This window comes from Strix aluco, chromosome 2 (assembly GCF_031877795.1).
Source record: "Strix aluco isolate bStrAlu1 chromosome 2, bStrAlu1.hap1, whole genome shotgun sequence".
Classification (NCBI taxonomy): Eukaryota; Metazoa; Chordata; class Aves; order Strigiformes; family Strigidae; genus Strix; species Strix aluco.
Window position 1 is genome coordinate 108889927 of NC_133932.1, and position 12843 is coordinate 108902769.

The 12843-nt window shown below is 40.1% G+C and overlaps 1 protein-coding gene across 1 annotated transcript; it reads right to left on the reverse strand.

The window, feature by feature from the left end:
• Positions 1-60: 60 nt before the first annotated feature.
• CKAP2 (cytoskeleton associated protein 2) lies at positions 61-12637 on the reverse strand. Its single transcript, XM_074816731.1, has 9 exons — positions 12577-12637; positions 10400-10487; positions 8050-8125; positions 5439-6262; positions 4239-4425; positions 3485-3652; positions 2882-2954; positions 1821-2202; positions 61-959 (listed from the first exon to the last, which is right to left on the reverse strand). Exons 1-9 carry the CDS (start codon positions 12635-12637, stop codon positions 722-724), a joined length of 2097 nt encoding a protein of 698 aa, XP_074672832.1. The 3' UTR covers positions 61-721.
• Positions 12638-12843: the final 206 nt, after the last annotated feature.

Consider the following 12843-nt stretch of genomic DNA (forward strand, 5'->3'; position numbering starts at 1 on the left):
GCCTATAGCCATGTTCTACAATTAGTTTCCCACCTAAAGGCCATAAACAAACACATACAACTCAGTTGATTAGTTTAATAAGGCTACCATATTACAGACTAATGCAAACCAACATTAGAATAGTCACATAGTAATTAGTGTATCAGATCTCATCTAAGGGAGATTACTCAATCATGAATAATCCCAGTAACTAAAGGGATTAAAAATATTAGACAGATTATTTTGTTGAAATAACCCATAAGAATGGATACAACAGTTTAAACTTAGTATACACCTTACTAGCTGCTTTCAGTTTTCAAAACTAATTGTTGCTGTAGTAAACACTGCCCTATTGGAATGCCTACATTACTTTTATTTCTTAAACTAAAAGTTAGATCATGCAGTTGTAAAGAATCTACAGGAATTGCAGCAGGAAAACAGCAGATATTAGCAATATACAATCAAACTGTTTTATGAAGTGTTAAACCTAGTCCTTAATTCAATATTTAAGGAATCATATTTAACATGAAGTCACTGACATTTGTAAGTACTGAAACAGACCAGATTTACCACAATTTTGAAAAAAGGCAGAAGCTTATAAATTCAAAAGTTTAGTAACTCAGGCAAGTTAAGCCATCCATGCAAGTTTTAGATAGCCCCTCTCTCAAAGTTGCTAAAAACAAACACCCCCCAACTTAAAAAAAAAATCCAGTCTTTAACCACATCTCATTAATCCTGATTTTCACTCTTCTACATCAGCACTTGTTTCTTTGAGCGCATTGCTCTGGTTGTGGATAAATGCAGTGGCTTTTGATTCCAATTCTCCCAGCTGTTCAAATGAAGGGACACATGGATCTTGATCTTTAACAGTGTCCAACAGCTTGCACATCTTCTCCCGAAGGCGTTGAGAGTATCGCAAAGGGGTTATAATTTTCAGGTCTTTGGAACTGGAGTCATTTGCCTCATGATGCATCTTAACACTTAGGAAGATAAGAAAAATAAATCACTAAACATAGGCACACCATCATACAGATTACCTCTGTTACATCTATCAGAAATGGCAAGTCATAATTCCTGTTCAATTCTGATTCCCATATCTAAAGGAAACAGGAACTTTCCCATTCATACAGTTAAAACCAGATGTACAATCCTTTTCTTGTGCAAAATATTTTAGTCTGGAGAACCTCCTGAAAATAGTTTCCAAAAGGAAAATTCCCCCCTATTTCATCAGGGGGAAACTGTTCTTCGTGCTGTGAGGGAGAGCAGACAGCTGCCAGAAGTCCAGCTCCAACAGATGCCAAAACTGAGCACAACTTTCTGAAGTCTGATATCTTAGAAGAAACCTTATGGCAAAAAACAGATTTAAGTGTTATCTGTTTTGTAGATTACTACCCAGATTTTTGCCTCAAGATACAATTAAGATAACCTTTACAGAACAGTTACATCTTGCTCACTTCTCCTGTGTTGTATGACATACAACCACAACTATATTTGAAAAAAGGAGGACTGGAGACACCTACTTTTTCTTTACCTAGCTGAGTGTAGAACTGCTACTGCCATGTGGGCTCTGGGAAGGGATCCTAAACCTGGAATTTATGCCTCTGCCAAAGAGGTATGATTACTCTGTAGTGAGGCATTCAAAAAGCAAAGCACTTTGAGTAGAAAAAAACTTATTTAAAAATACTTCCTTCAGAAGGAAGAGGAAGCAATCCTACAAAACTAAGATCTTGAGAGCTTTTAACTAAGTGTTAAGTGCAGTGCCTCCCTGTTTCAGCAGGGCACAGACATTACTGTTACCCCAGACCACGTAACCTTTCCATTGTTATCTAAAGAAATCTTACCATTCCAAGTATGGTGTCGTGGATGGATTGTGTCTCATTAAATAAGATGTATCATTCTCCTCAGGAGAATTAACTGCTTGGCCTATATCTTTTACCCCATCCTCATTCTGCTCTTCTGTTTCGCATTTTCCTTTCTTTTTTGTACGTTCTTTAGTCTTGTGCTTTTTATTCTTTTTTAGCAAGATCTCTTCTCTTGGTTTTAGGTTTAAATCCATTTCTTCTTTTTTGATCAATTCACTGCTAGTCTCCTCGTCTTTGTCATCACTGTCTGTTTTGTCAGAGCTGAGATCCTTGAAGGCCTCCTGAACCTTCTCTACAGATGAATTTGGTTCTTTGCTGACTTCTACTACCTCACTTAAATGAGCTTCTATAACCGTTGCCCCTAAAATTGAAATATTGAATAAAGTATAGATGTGATTAATTACAACTAAAGAAAAGATAATGCTTTAGAGAGATCTCTAAAATCTTAAAGCTTTACATGAGAATGAAAGTTAAGTATGTGTTGAGTCTGAGCTACAGCAATTTAAGTTACTAAAAATTCAGGCTAAGTACATACTGAGAAGTCATTCTCTTTCTTCCCAAGCGCAGCAGCTCTGAACAAGTATTTCAGTCATTATCTGGGATCAAATACTTGTCAGGTTACATTATATTGAACAGGAATGTATATGACTACTTCACCTGAAAAATTGCAATATTTACTGCCTTTAATTGACACTATATCATAACACAACTATGCATCTGCTAGTGAAGGAGTTTGAGTCAGAGGCAACTGATTCCTAGCTCACAAGAACTTCATTTACTCTTTGATTATCAGGCTAAATAGCTGGACAACATTGCTTTGATAGAGTTTAAGTAGAAAGTTTGAATATGGAAGTATCTCCACTACTCATTTTAATGTGCCCACAACTGAATTAGTTTAGTCAAAGTTGTTTGCAAAGACAATTGAGTACAAAATGATCACAGAGAAGTTTCCATTAAATAGAATTTAATATAGGCACAACAGTTAGCTTGTGTTGCCTATCAAGGCAGACATTTAACTAAAATAGATTACTCCAACTTACCATCCTCAGACTTAAAAAGGCTTTCAGTATTTTTCATAGTATCTATTAGTGTGTGGCGTAGTTCATCTTTAGGCTGGAAAAAATTTGTTTTAGAAAAACAATTCCAAAGTTAATCATAATTTCATCTTATTTGGTATAACAGTTAAAGCAGTACAGACCACATGATGTTCACATTACAAACCTTTTATTTAATGCTGTTCAGAGACATGTCAGAACAAGTGAATGCTGTATTCTCTGTATTTGGTGCACTAAGGCTGTATTTGATGTCCTGAAACCTTGTTGATATTAAAGCACAGGAATTAAGTCCATCAATAAATATAAAAATAAGTTCTGTTTTGAGTTTCTAGTGATACTAGAAGTCTCAGTCCTTAATTTCTTCTAGGCAGAACATCATATGGTATTTTGATGATTCTAAACCTTTCATCTTGGAAGTAGTATCTACAGTGGTTACAGAGCAAACCAAATCCAGTTTTTTATGTTCAAGTAGGTCACATGGCTCTCCTACTCTATAAAGGATTTATAAAATACAACTATTTCTGTTTTCTATATACCATACTATCCTGCCTTTATATTTAATCTCAAACTTCAAGACAAGCTGCTCACCATTGCTCCTGCCAAAATGGCCTCCTCATAGACAGCAATAAGCTTTTCAAGAGGGCCCATCTGTTCAAGACGAATACAGCAGATCCAATATTTTGCAAGCTTTTTAGCCCCAGGAACGCTCTGTGTCAGATCTTCCAACATGGCACGTACTTCATCACCTTGACATCCCTGAAGTCAACACAAGAGTAGAGATTTAAATGCAGTGAACATTTTGAGGTGCTGTATTTTAGCTGGTTTTGAACTAGAAAGCAAGTATTTTTTTCTTTCTTTGGAAAGTAACCCTGAAATTTGAAGATGGAAGGTATTTCCAAGACTGAACTATGATCTTGGGTGGAAGAACTGTCATTCACTTATTCTTCCAAATGAGATTTATACAGTACTGTAAGTAGAAGGGATAGTAGAATGCATAGACATCTTCAGAACTACTTTAAACCAGACTTTTTCAGAAGTCTAGGCAAGTTTTTGCAAATGCAAACTTGTTTTAAAATAAGTACTTCATAGCCACTCTCCTTACATTATAGCTTTTCTACTTTATTATGTTACCATTATTGCCTAATCTTACTGGGTAGTTCAGTAAGTTAGTGAAGCTTAAGGAAGAACTAGTTTCTTCAGGTATTGGCAAAAAGCTATAATATTGCTTAACTTGGGGAGCAATTAGTCCTCTGTATCTGATTCACAGGTCCAGCACACCCATAGGACTTGCATGTTGTAGCGACCTATATGATTAGAACTTGGTAGGCAAGGGACTGAATACCTGTTCAGTTAACTGCAGACATTCTGAGAGAGTCTTGTTGACCTTTTCACTATGTAATACATGCTCTAAACAATCACCAGAAGAGAATTCATGTTCTTCGCTTTTAGACTGGGGTCCCAGAAGCACAGATATAGGAGGTCTCCTCATTACTTTTCCTCTAGATGCCCTCCATTCATCCAGGCGAGCTCTGCATTAAAGAGTATTATTAGCTAAAGTGACAGATGTTTTATCATTTTTTACATTGGCCAACACTAACTAGGGTAAGGCATCAAATATGTACTTTCCAGATAATCCTTGAGTACTCAGGCTTTAATCCTAAAAGGAACACAGCTGCCATTTAGACCTGCATGGATATTTCAGAACCATGCATATCTATCTGCTTTAGGTATCTATCAGGTCAGAACACTTTAATCTCTCAGCTTGCAGCAACAAGAGACTTAGGCTACAGACCATTTTTTTCAAGAGAGGGTAAAAAAGGCTTCTGATTTATTCATCTGTGCCACTTCTCTTCCCTAATCCCACTTCAAACCAGAAAACTAGAAGCCATCTCTAAGGCCAGAAAGCATGGAAAGCAGCCCAGAACAAACCTATCACTCAGCTTTTAAAACCTGAAAATGATGCCTATGTGTAGTGCAGTCTTCATATATGTTTAATTTCAACCCCAACCACCTAGACCACCAATTTTTAGTAAGTGTGACTTTCTACAAGGAGCTCTACCAAGAATACTAAATAACTTTTAAGTGATGAATCTTCACCCCATCGTTTAAGCTGCATTCACCAAGTTGAAAAACACATAATTGACAAGTTCTCTCCTTCAGTCCATAAACATGCTCACTTCTATATATATCCTACAGTAGTCTTTTTTTTTAAAGCAGTGGCATGCACATGCAATTCACTTACAGGATTATCTGTCTTGCTTAAGGCTGTCACAACCCTTGCCTAAAAGCCAGACAGCTCGAGCAATATACATTTTTACTTTATAACTGCACAGGGCAAGCTGTAAGCCTGAAGAGCGGCTGCAATTCTTCCAAATCCTGATTTCTCAACATTAAGTCTACAGTTTTAGTCTGCTATCCTTGTGCATGAAGTTCAAACACTCAGTTCTCTTATTTTTCAGTGCATCTACAGCAAGAAACAGGTATTCTTGGAAATAAGGTCTAAATACCTCCCAAGGTCAAGCTATAACAGTAACTCAGTTACCTTCTCTCTTCTGCTGACTCTTTTGGCAGAACAGATTTTCTGTTGCCATTAGTTTTAGAATCCTGTCCTGACTTTGTAGCAGGAACAACAGAAATTGGTTTTGCTGAAGCTTCTGGTCTTGCATCTCCACAAAACTCTGCACATTCCTTCACTCTTAGTACTCTGTGGTCAGAATTGTTAGAAGCAGCCTTCAGTGACTGTAGTCCCCTTCCACCAATCATTTTTTGGACTGTTACTTTCTTTGGTGCTACAGCAGATGTTGGTTGCCATTTCTTCAGACAGGACTGTGAGTTAATAGCAGCTTTGTCAGATGGTTTGCTCTGGAATGGGAGGACATCATTTGGTTTTACAGAATTAGGGTTGTTTGTGACTTTGACGGTCTTCCGAACTACACTACAGCTGCTCATGGATAAAGAACTTGGTGCTGGTTTGGTGGCAGAAGGAAGAATCTTCTTGTCTGGCAAAGAACTATTTTCTCCCTCACTCTTTGGTGCTTTTCGGAAGGAGTTTATCTTGGATTGGATAACTTTGCCACGATACGAACCAAGCACTGGTTTCTTTGGTAGGCCAGTACTTGAATTTTGTTTATCTTGAATCAACTGCTTCTCTTTTATGCTTTTTATTTGCAAGAAAGACTTGGTAATTGATACACGCTGAGATTTTATTTCAGTAACTTCATCCTTGGAAGCACAATCTTCAGGATTATAGTTTGTCCCTGATATGGAATTTGTCAGTCTGATTGTGGAAGAGTTTAAAATAAAATTTTTTTTGGAGGTTCTGCTTAGTTGGTCCCATGACAGTTTATTGGAATTCTCTTTATTTTCCTGAAATCAAAAGCATATCCATGGAGATGTTAGAAGTACATTCATGCTGCATGTTACTTCCTTCCAAAGAGGCCTTCACTCGCTTACAGGACTAAAGTGTTTAACAGTAAATTCCACTTTAAAAGTATCTACAAAAGTAATGCATATATACTGAGTAGAATATTTGTCAACTATTATGGCAGAATTCACATTAAAAAAGTCAAATAAGGATTCTTTAAACTCTGCCTTGGAAGTAAAAAGGCTTAACCTGAGGGCTACACTCTTCTTACAGAAACACTACTCAAAGCAACTGCTGGCTTTTAACTGTCAAAATCCCCTTCTAAGAGTCATAAAGTAGAAACATGCTTTAGGATGTATACAGTCAAAAGCAGCAGCATCTCAGTTTGCATACCCCATCACTTAATGGCAGCACCATTCCTCTGCTTAGTGTGGATAGCCTACTAACACAAGGGAGTAAAGCCATTAATCAGGGCATTAGGATATGTTTCCAGAAGAGGGAGATTTTTCTTCTAACTAATGAGTTGTAGGATGCCATAGTTAAGAATAGACATGCATGTTTTATATGGGCTTACTACTCTGTGGAACTCTCAACCATGTGTTCTCAGCATAACCCTAGCCAAGAGTCCGTGAAAAGTGGGACCTAGTCTTTTCTGCCAAAGATGCTGCTCTACAGCAACTAATTCAGCGTTGTCCAAGCAGCAGCTTATGGAAGAGTGAAAGATCCAAAGGCAGGGGAAAAAACATGTGAATGACACATGGAAGTCTGCAGAAGCTGATATTCTTCTTTGAGGAAGATGCCCTTGAACACCGCATCTCAATTCCTGGTCTGTCATTCAGCCTTAGAAGTTAGATTTGAGCAAGCCAATAACTACTACAGCTTCTTGAATACAAGGGCTGTTATTTCAGGAAGGTATGCAGTTTAGCTCAACTTTAAAATCACATGAGACATTAACACAGACCAAAATTTCTCCCTTCAGGAAATTTCTGAAAATACTTTGTTCTCATTTTTGGAATTTTTCCCCACACTACTCAATTTTGAAGTTTTAAGGGTTTTGCTTTCCCCAAAGAACACCATGTGTCTCAAATCTTTTGGTACCCAAACTCAAAACCATCTAAAACAGGTTTTGTGTCTGGTTTTTTTCCTCATCTTTACCTGAGAAGAGGCATGGAGAAGAATCTGTATTTTGCTATTTCTAAACAGCACAACCATGTGCATCTTAATTCTGGAAAAGTGACACAAAATGTTATAGGGAAGACATTCCCTTGAACTCTGATCAGGTATTAGCATCTACTGACTACATTAGATTTGCCAACATCACAACTGAAAAAAAAAAACCACACACGCAACAGCTACTGTTGTTTGGAAAAAAATAAGCAACCAAGAGTACAATAGAAGAATTGTACTCTGTTAGAAGACAGAAGACCATGCTCAGATTGTAGATAACTTTCCCCAAAGACTTAAAATCTATCCAAAAAGTTCTGGGAGTCCCAAAAAAGTCGTTAAAATGTAATCATTATTTCAGCAATAACGGTGTTCTCTTTAATACCCATTCCAATCAGGTACAAGCTGAGTATCAATATGATCCATTACATACAGTAATGCAACAGTTCTCCAAAGAGCATATAAAAAGCAGTCACTGAATAAAGTTTTAAACAAACTGCACCTCTTTACCTGCAAGCTTCTCATGCTCTGGAAATCGTATACCTTAAATACAGTTTAAGTGAGTGGAATGTTGTAGCCACAGGAGCAGAGTGCCATCAGTATTTGAATACAGTCAAAAACTTACCATTTCTGGCTTTGAAGATGTTGAGAGCTGTATTTTGGCTTGCAGTTTATTGCTAGTTGCTCTCCTGGTTCTGCTACTGCTTAAAAAAAAAAAAGACAAATTATCCTGCAACATAACAAAGGAATGTATTTTTAGAGTAAGTTCGCATGGACCAGGTAGCAGTCTGAATTCATACTGAAGCATTTCTGTTCAGCTTGTACTCTTCCTCCAGAAAAAATGGCTAAGCAACCACTGATCAGAGCCCAGGCTGCAAAACATGCCTTCTTATACCATAAAGAGCTGACTAACAGAGGGGAAGAGAACAGACCCTATTTACTGCAAGTGCCATTCTCATGTCAAAGGATGAGCACCAACCTGTCTGGCCTGATGCATATGCTACAGGCCAAGTTTGTAAATGCTGCTGTTGAGGGTGAAGGGGAAGCAGCACAAGGAGTTGAAGCTCAGCTAGTGCAAGCATCAGAGGCCAGGCCATTTGGGACAAGCCTGAACAAGGATACACACTAAGAGGTTCCAAAACCAGTAGTCTGGCACCAGAGCTGGCATCAAACTACCAAGACCAGTATTGCCTCCTAGCAACTATGAAAATGTATTGACAGCTCAGAAGAAAACATCTCAGTTTAAAGTTACAAATCCACATTCTTCCTCAAACGCTTCATGATGCATTATATGAAACATGGCACCACTGCATGTGACTGAAAATTAAAGTTCCAGTTAGCAACTGATATCTTTGCATCAGATGATCTTCTGAAAGCCAGTCAAGTTGAAAATGAAGACACATTAGTGAAAATAAAGATAATTAATGACTTTGAAATGTTGCAGAAAGCAGTCTGTGTCATACTATCACCTCCATGTCACCTGTGATAAAGAATACACATTAAGGGAACTGATCGTAAGTTACAGAATCATAGAATCATTTAAGTTGGAAAAAACCTTTAAGATCAAGTCCAACCATAAACCTAACACTGCCAAGTCTGCCACTAAACCATGTCCTGAAGTGGCACATCTAAATGTCCTTTAAATACCTCCAGGGACAGCGATTCAACCATTTCTCTGGGCAGTCTGTTCCAGTGCTTTCAGTTTGTCCTAATAACCATTCTAAATCTCCCCTGGCACAACTTGAGGCCATTGCCTCTCATCCTATCACTTGTTACTGGGGGGGCGGGGAAGGCAGACACCCAGCTCACTACAACCTCCTTTCAGGTGGTCAACAGTGTGGAACAGCAATAACTCCACATTAGCTGCAAATTAAAAGCATTTGTCATGCCCACATACACGATGGCTCTAAACAATGAGTTAACCAAAGACTATGAAAAGGCCTGGAATTTAATAGCCAGAGAAGAAGCCAAGAGCAAGGAAAAGTAAAGTAGATCAAATGCTAAATTGAGAGTGTTGCTACAATGAAAGTAGTTGGCGTTGATTTTTTCAACACAGGATAGCTTTCTACAACATGAAAGCACTTGCCTTTTCCTGCTACACAGAGCAAGTCTTTGACAGATATTTATCCTTGTCATTTATGTGTATTTTATATTCAAAGGTCATTGTTCAGTTAGATTTGTACTACCAAGTGGTTCTGTGCTACTGAACACAGGCCCACGCTACTTTGAATATACAAAATGTCAAGCAAGACTTCCCATTTAGATGGGAACAAATTTCAGACTGAAATTTACCATTTGCAAAAACATTGCTACACCATGAACTAATGTTAAGAGTCAGAACCTCCTGTACTCCTTCACACCACTGCCTTCTCTAGAGAAACTTCTGTTATTAGGTCTTATACTACATGTCCAGACTTTAGAGTGGAAGATTTAAATACAAGTCAATAAAAAGAAGCACTACTAATTGGTGGTAAGTGCCCACATTCTCTTTACAGAACATTACGCCTACCTGCTGACCATCACACACTCTGGGTTTTATAACAGTATTTTGTTTATAGTAGAAAATAATGAATTAGTAACAACAAAACCACAAGGAAGCTTGATCAGGTGGATTGTGAACACATGCAGCATAGACTGAGTAGAAAGAAGGGGAAAAAAATGTTATTTGCAGAAGGAAGGTTATAGAGGCAAAGTGGCATTTGAAATAAGAGCTCTGCCATGAAGGTATCCTGTCCTGTCTCAGTCTCTAGAGGAGCAGATAATACACTCCATGAATCAGATTTATTATGCATTTGGTTAACAAAAACTTTTAGTATTTACTGACAATAAAAGGGCTTTATGAAATTCATGTGGTCACCAGTCTTGTTGTGTGGTCTCACCTTTTGGTTGAGGTTCTCTGCAAGAACTGCTATTTCTGTCTTTTCCATCAAATATAGACCTTTCTAAAGGAATATAAGCCATAGCAGATACACTACCTGATGGATGCCTGGTTTTCTTGACTGGGCACACCAGAAAAGGTCTTTTTTCTTGATAGATATTCTTCAACTTTTTGTCGTCTTTGTTCTAGTGGGTTTAAAAAAGACTTATTACATTTTCAACTAAAATAGTAATGCCAAATTTTGTCACTTAGAAAAAAAGAAAGGCAATTAAAATAGCATCAAGACATTATGAAACAGACACTGTAGATTAAGGAAGTTTTTAATATTAACGTTTTATTATGTTTTAGACATTCTCTCATTTCTTGAGAAAGACTATATTCAAGGGGTGGTTGAATGCAATTTCACAGCTATACAAGATGACTATTTTGCTGCATTAAACTAAAAGAAACACGATTTTGTGAGGGGAAGAAGTCAGGCTCACTCTTCCGGTGCTTGTCCAGTATTTTGCATACTTAGTGTTGGTTCAGCAGGCACACATTTCAGTTGTGACAGTAGTAAGATAAGTATAGCACATGTGAAAAACACCATGCATGTGAACCCAACTGACCACCTGCAAAATTATTTGCTTCTCCTCCATTGTCATCTGCACAAATGTTGGGACCAACAGCAGTGTTAATAACAGCACAAGATGATCCTGAAAAGGTCTTAAGCCCGCTGTCACTCAAAACAGAAAGTAATTCCAGAACAGGATACTATTTCCCATGTTTTCACTGGTTAACTGCACACCAGAGATTTATGTCCTTCATAGGACTACACTGTTGATCTCTTTTAGAGATGTTTCCTTATTCCTGTAGGGAGCTAGTGACCTTGCTGGAAGCAGCTGGGATAAGATGTCCTGCCACTCAAAGCAAGCTCAAGCATCCTCACAGTCAGTCTAGACAGTTAAGACTCCAAGTCTTACAACTGTTTCACATGCAGTGGTATGTGAGAGCAAGAAGTTAAAGCATAATTTTTGATTCAGAACAATTCCTTTATGGCATTCGGGAACTTGTGGCATTGCACCATCCTCCATCATAGACAGGTTTATTCAGCAGTGGAAGTCTTCAATGAACTCCCATATAGAACCCAACTTCTGTCCCTCCTAGGCAGGCGTAAATCCCCTTTTGAATCTATTTGCACATGTTCTTTATCTTTCTTATTTTGACTTTCCCATTGTTCTTGATTCACACTTCAGAAGTCTCTGCAAGGTCCAGCAACATGTTCCCTCAACAATGAGATATTTCTGTATTACAGAAGTTGAGACTGTAGGAATTGCTAAAACATTATTGCTTTTGAGGACCTGAATGTTAATCCTCAAGAGAATTAGGCACTTGATTGCACACACTCCATAGTAGAATGTTGTCATCCCACAGAATGGGGCAATTACCCACAGAACCTGCTTCTAGTATAGGAGAGATGAAAAGGCAAGTTCTTTCTCATGGACTGACACACCAAAGCATGAAACACACAGCCAGCAGGTTGGATTGAGACTTAGGCTTGCTGCAACGCTGTGTTTCATTTAGGATATAGTACTTTTTTAGCACAGTGGCCCAAGCCCATGCTGAATGAAGCCTGAGAGGCAGTGTACATCTGAAGAGGTGTACCTGCCAAGAGATGCTGCACAACAGCAAGCTCAGCGTGCATCCTAGAGCCTCCCAGGCACCTTCTGCTCCAGAAACTCAGGTCTTACCGACTCCAAACAGCACAGCCCCATCAAAACAATTCAGTCCGTTTAACTTGCAGAAGCCAAACCGGTCAAGAGCGCAGGTCTAGATACGAGCATTCGCTTGTTTCGATAGAATACTCTGAAGTTGATGCGTGCCTTTTGTCATGAAGAAAGGCTTTCACTTCAGAAGCCCTGCCTGAGGGGGGGGGGGGGGGGGGAAGGTGGGGGAGAGCACCGGCCCCAGCCCTGCGAGGGGAAGGTGAAGTCTCACAGAACCGCTCGCACCGGTCAGAAACTCTAAGGCCACGGGCGCTGCTGCCAAGACCTGCTCGGTCTCCGACCCCGCCTGAGGCTCTTGCCCTTATCTCCCGCTTCCCGGGGAGAGCGACCAGCTTCGCTCTCCCAGCGGCTCCTCCCTTACCCGCCGCGGCCTGGCCCGGAGCTACGCGGGGCGATAACGACAGGCAGCCCCGGCAGCGAGACCCTCGGCTCGGCACGACCGGGAGAGGAGAGCGGCTCAGCCCCTTGGGTCTTTGTCTCCCGGTACCCCCCCGCCCCGCGGCCTTACCTTGGTACTCCGGCTCGGACCGGCGGCTAGCCGAGAGCTGGAAGGGAGGGCGCGCAGCCATGCCCGCTCGCAGGGTGCCGTGGCTCCCGCGAGCCGTTTGAATCCCCCGCCGCACCGCGCCTCCCTGATTGGGCCAGCCGCGGCGCTTGAACTGGCCAATGGCGAGCGGGGGGGCGGGGCCGGCTGCGCCTGGTGCTGCGTCTGGGCCGGCAGGGGGCGCGCGGGGGTGGCCGCGGGGCGGGGCGAAGAGCGGGGCGGAGCCTCCTG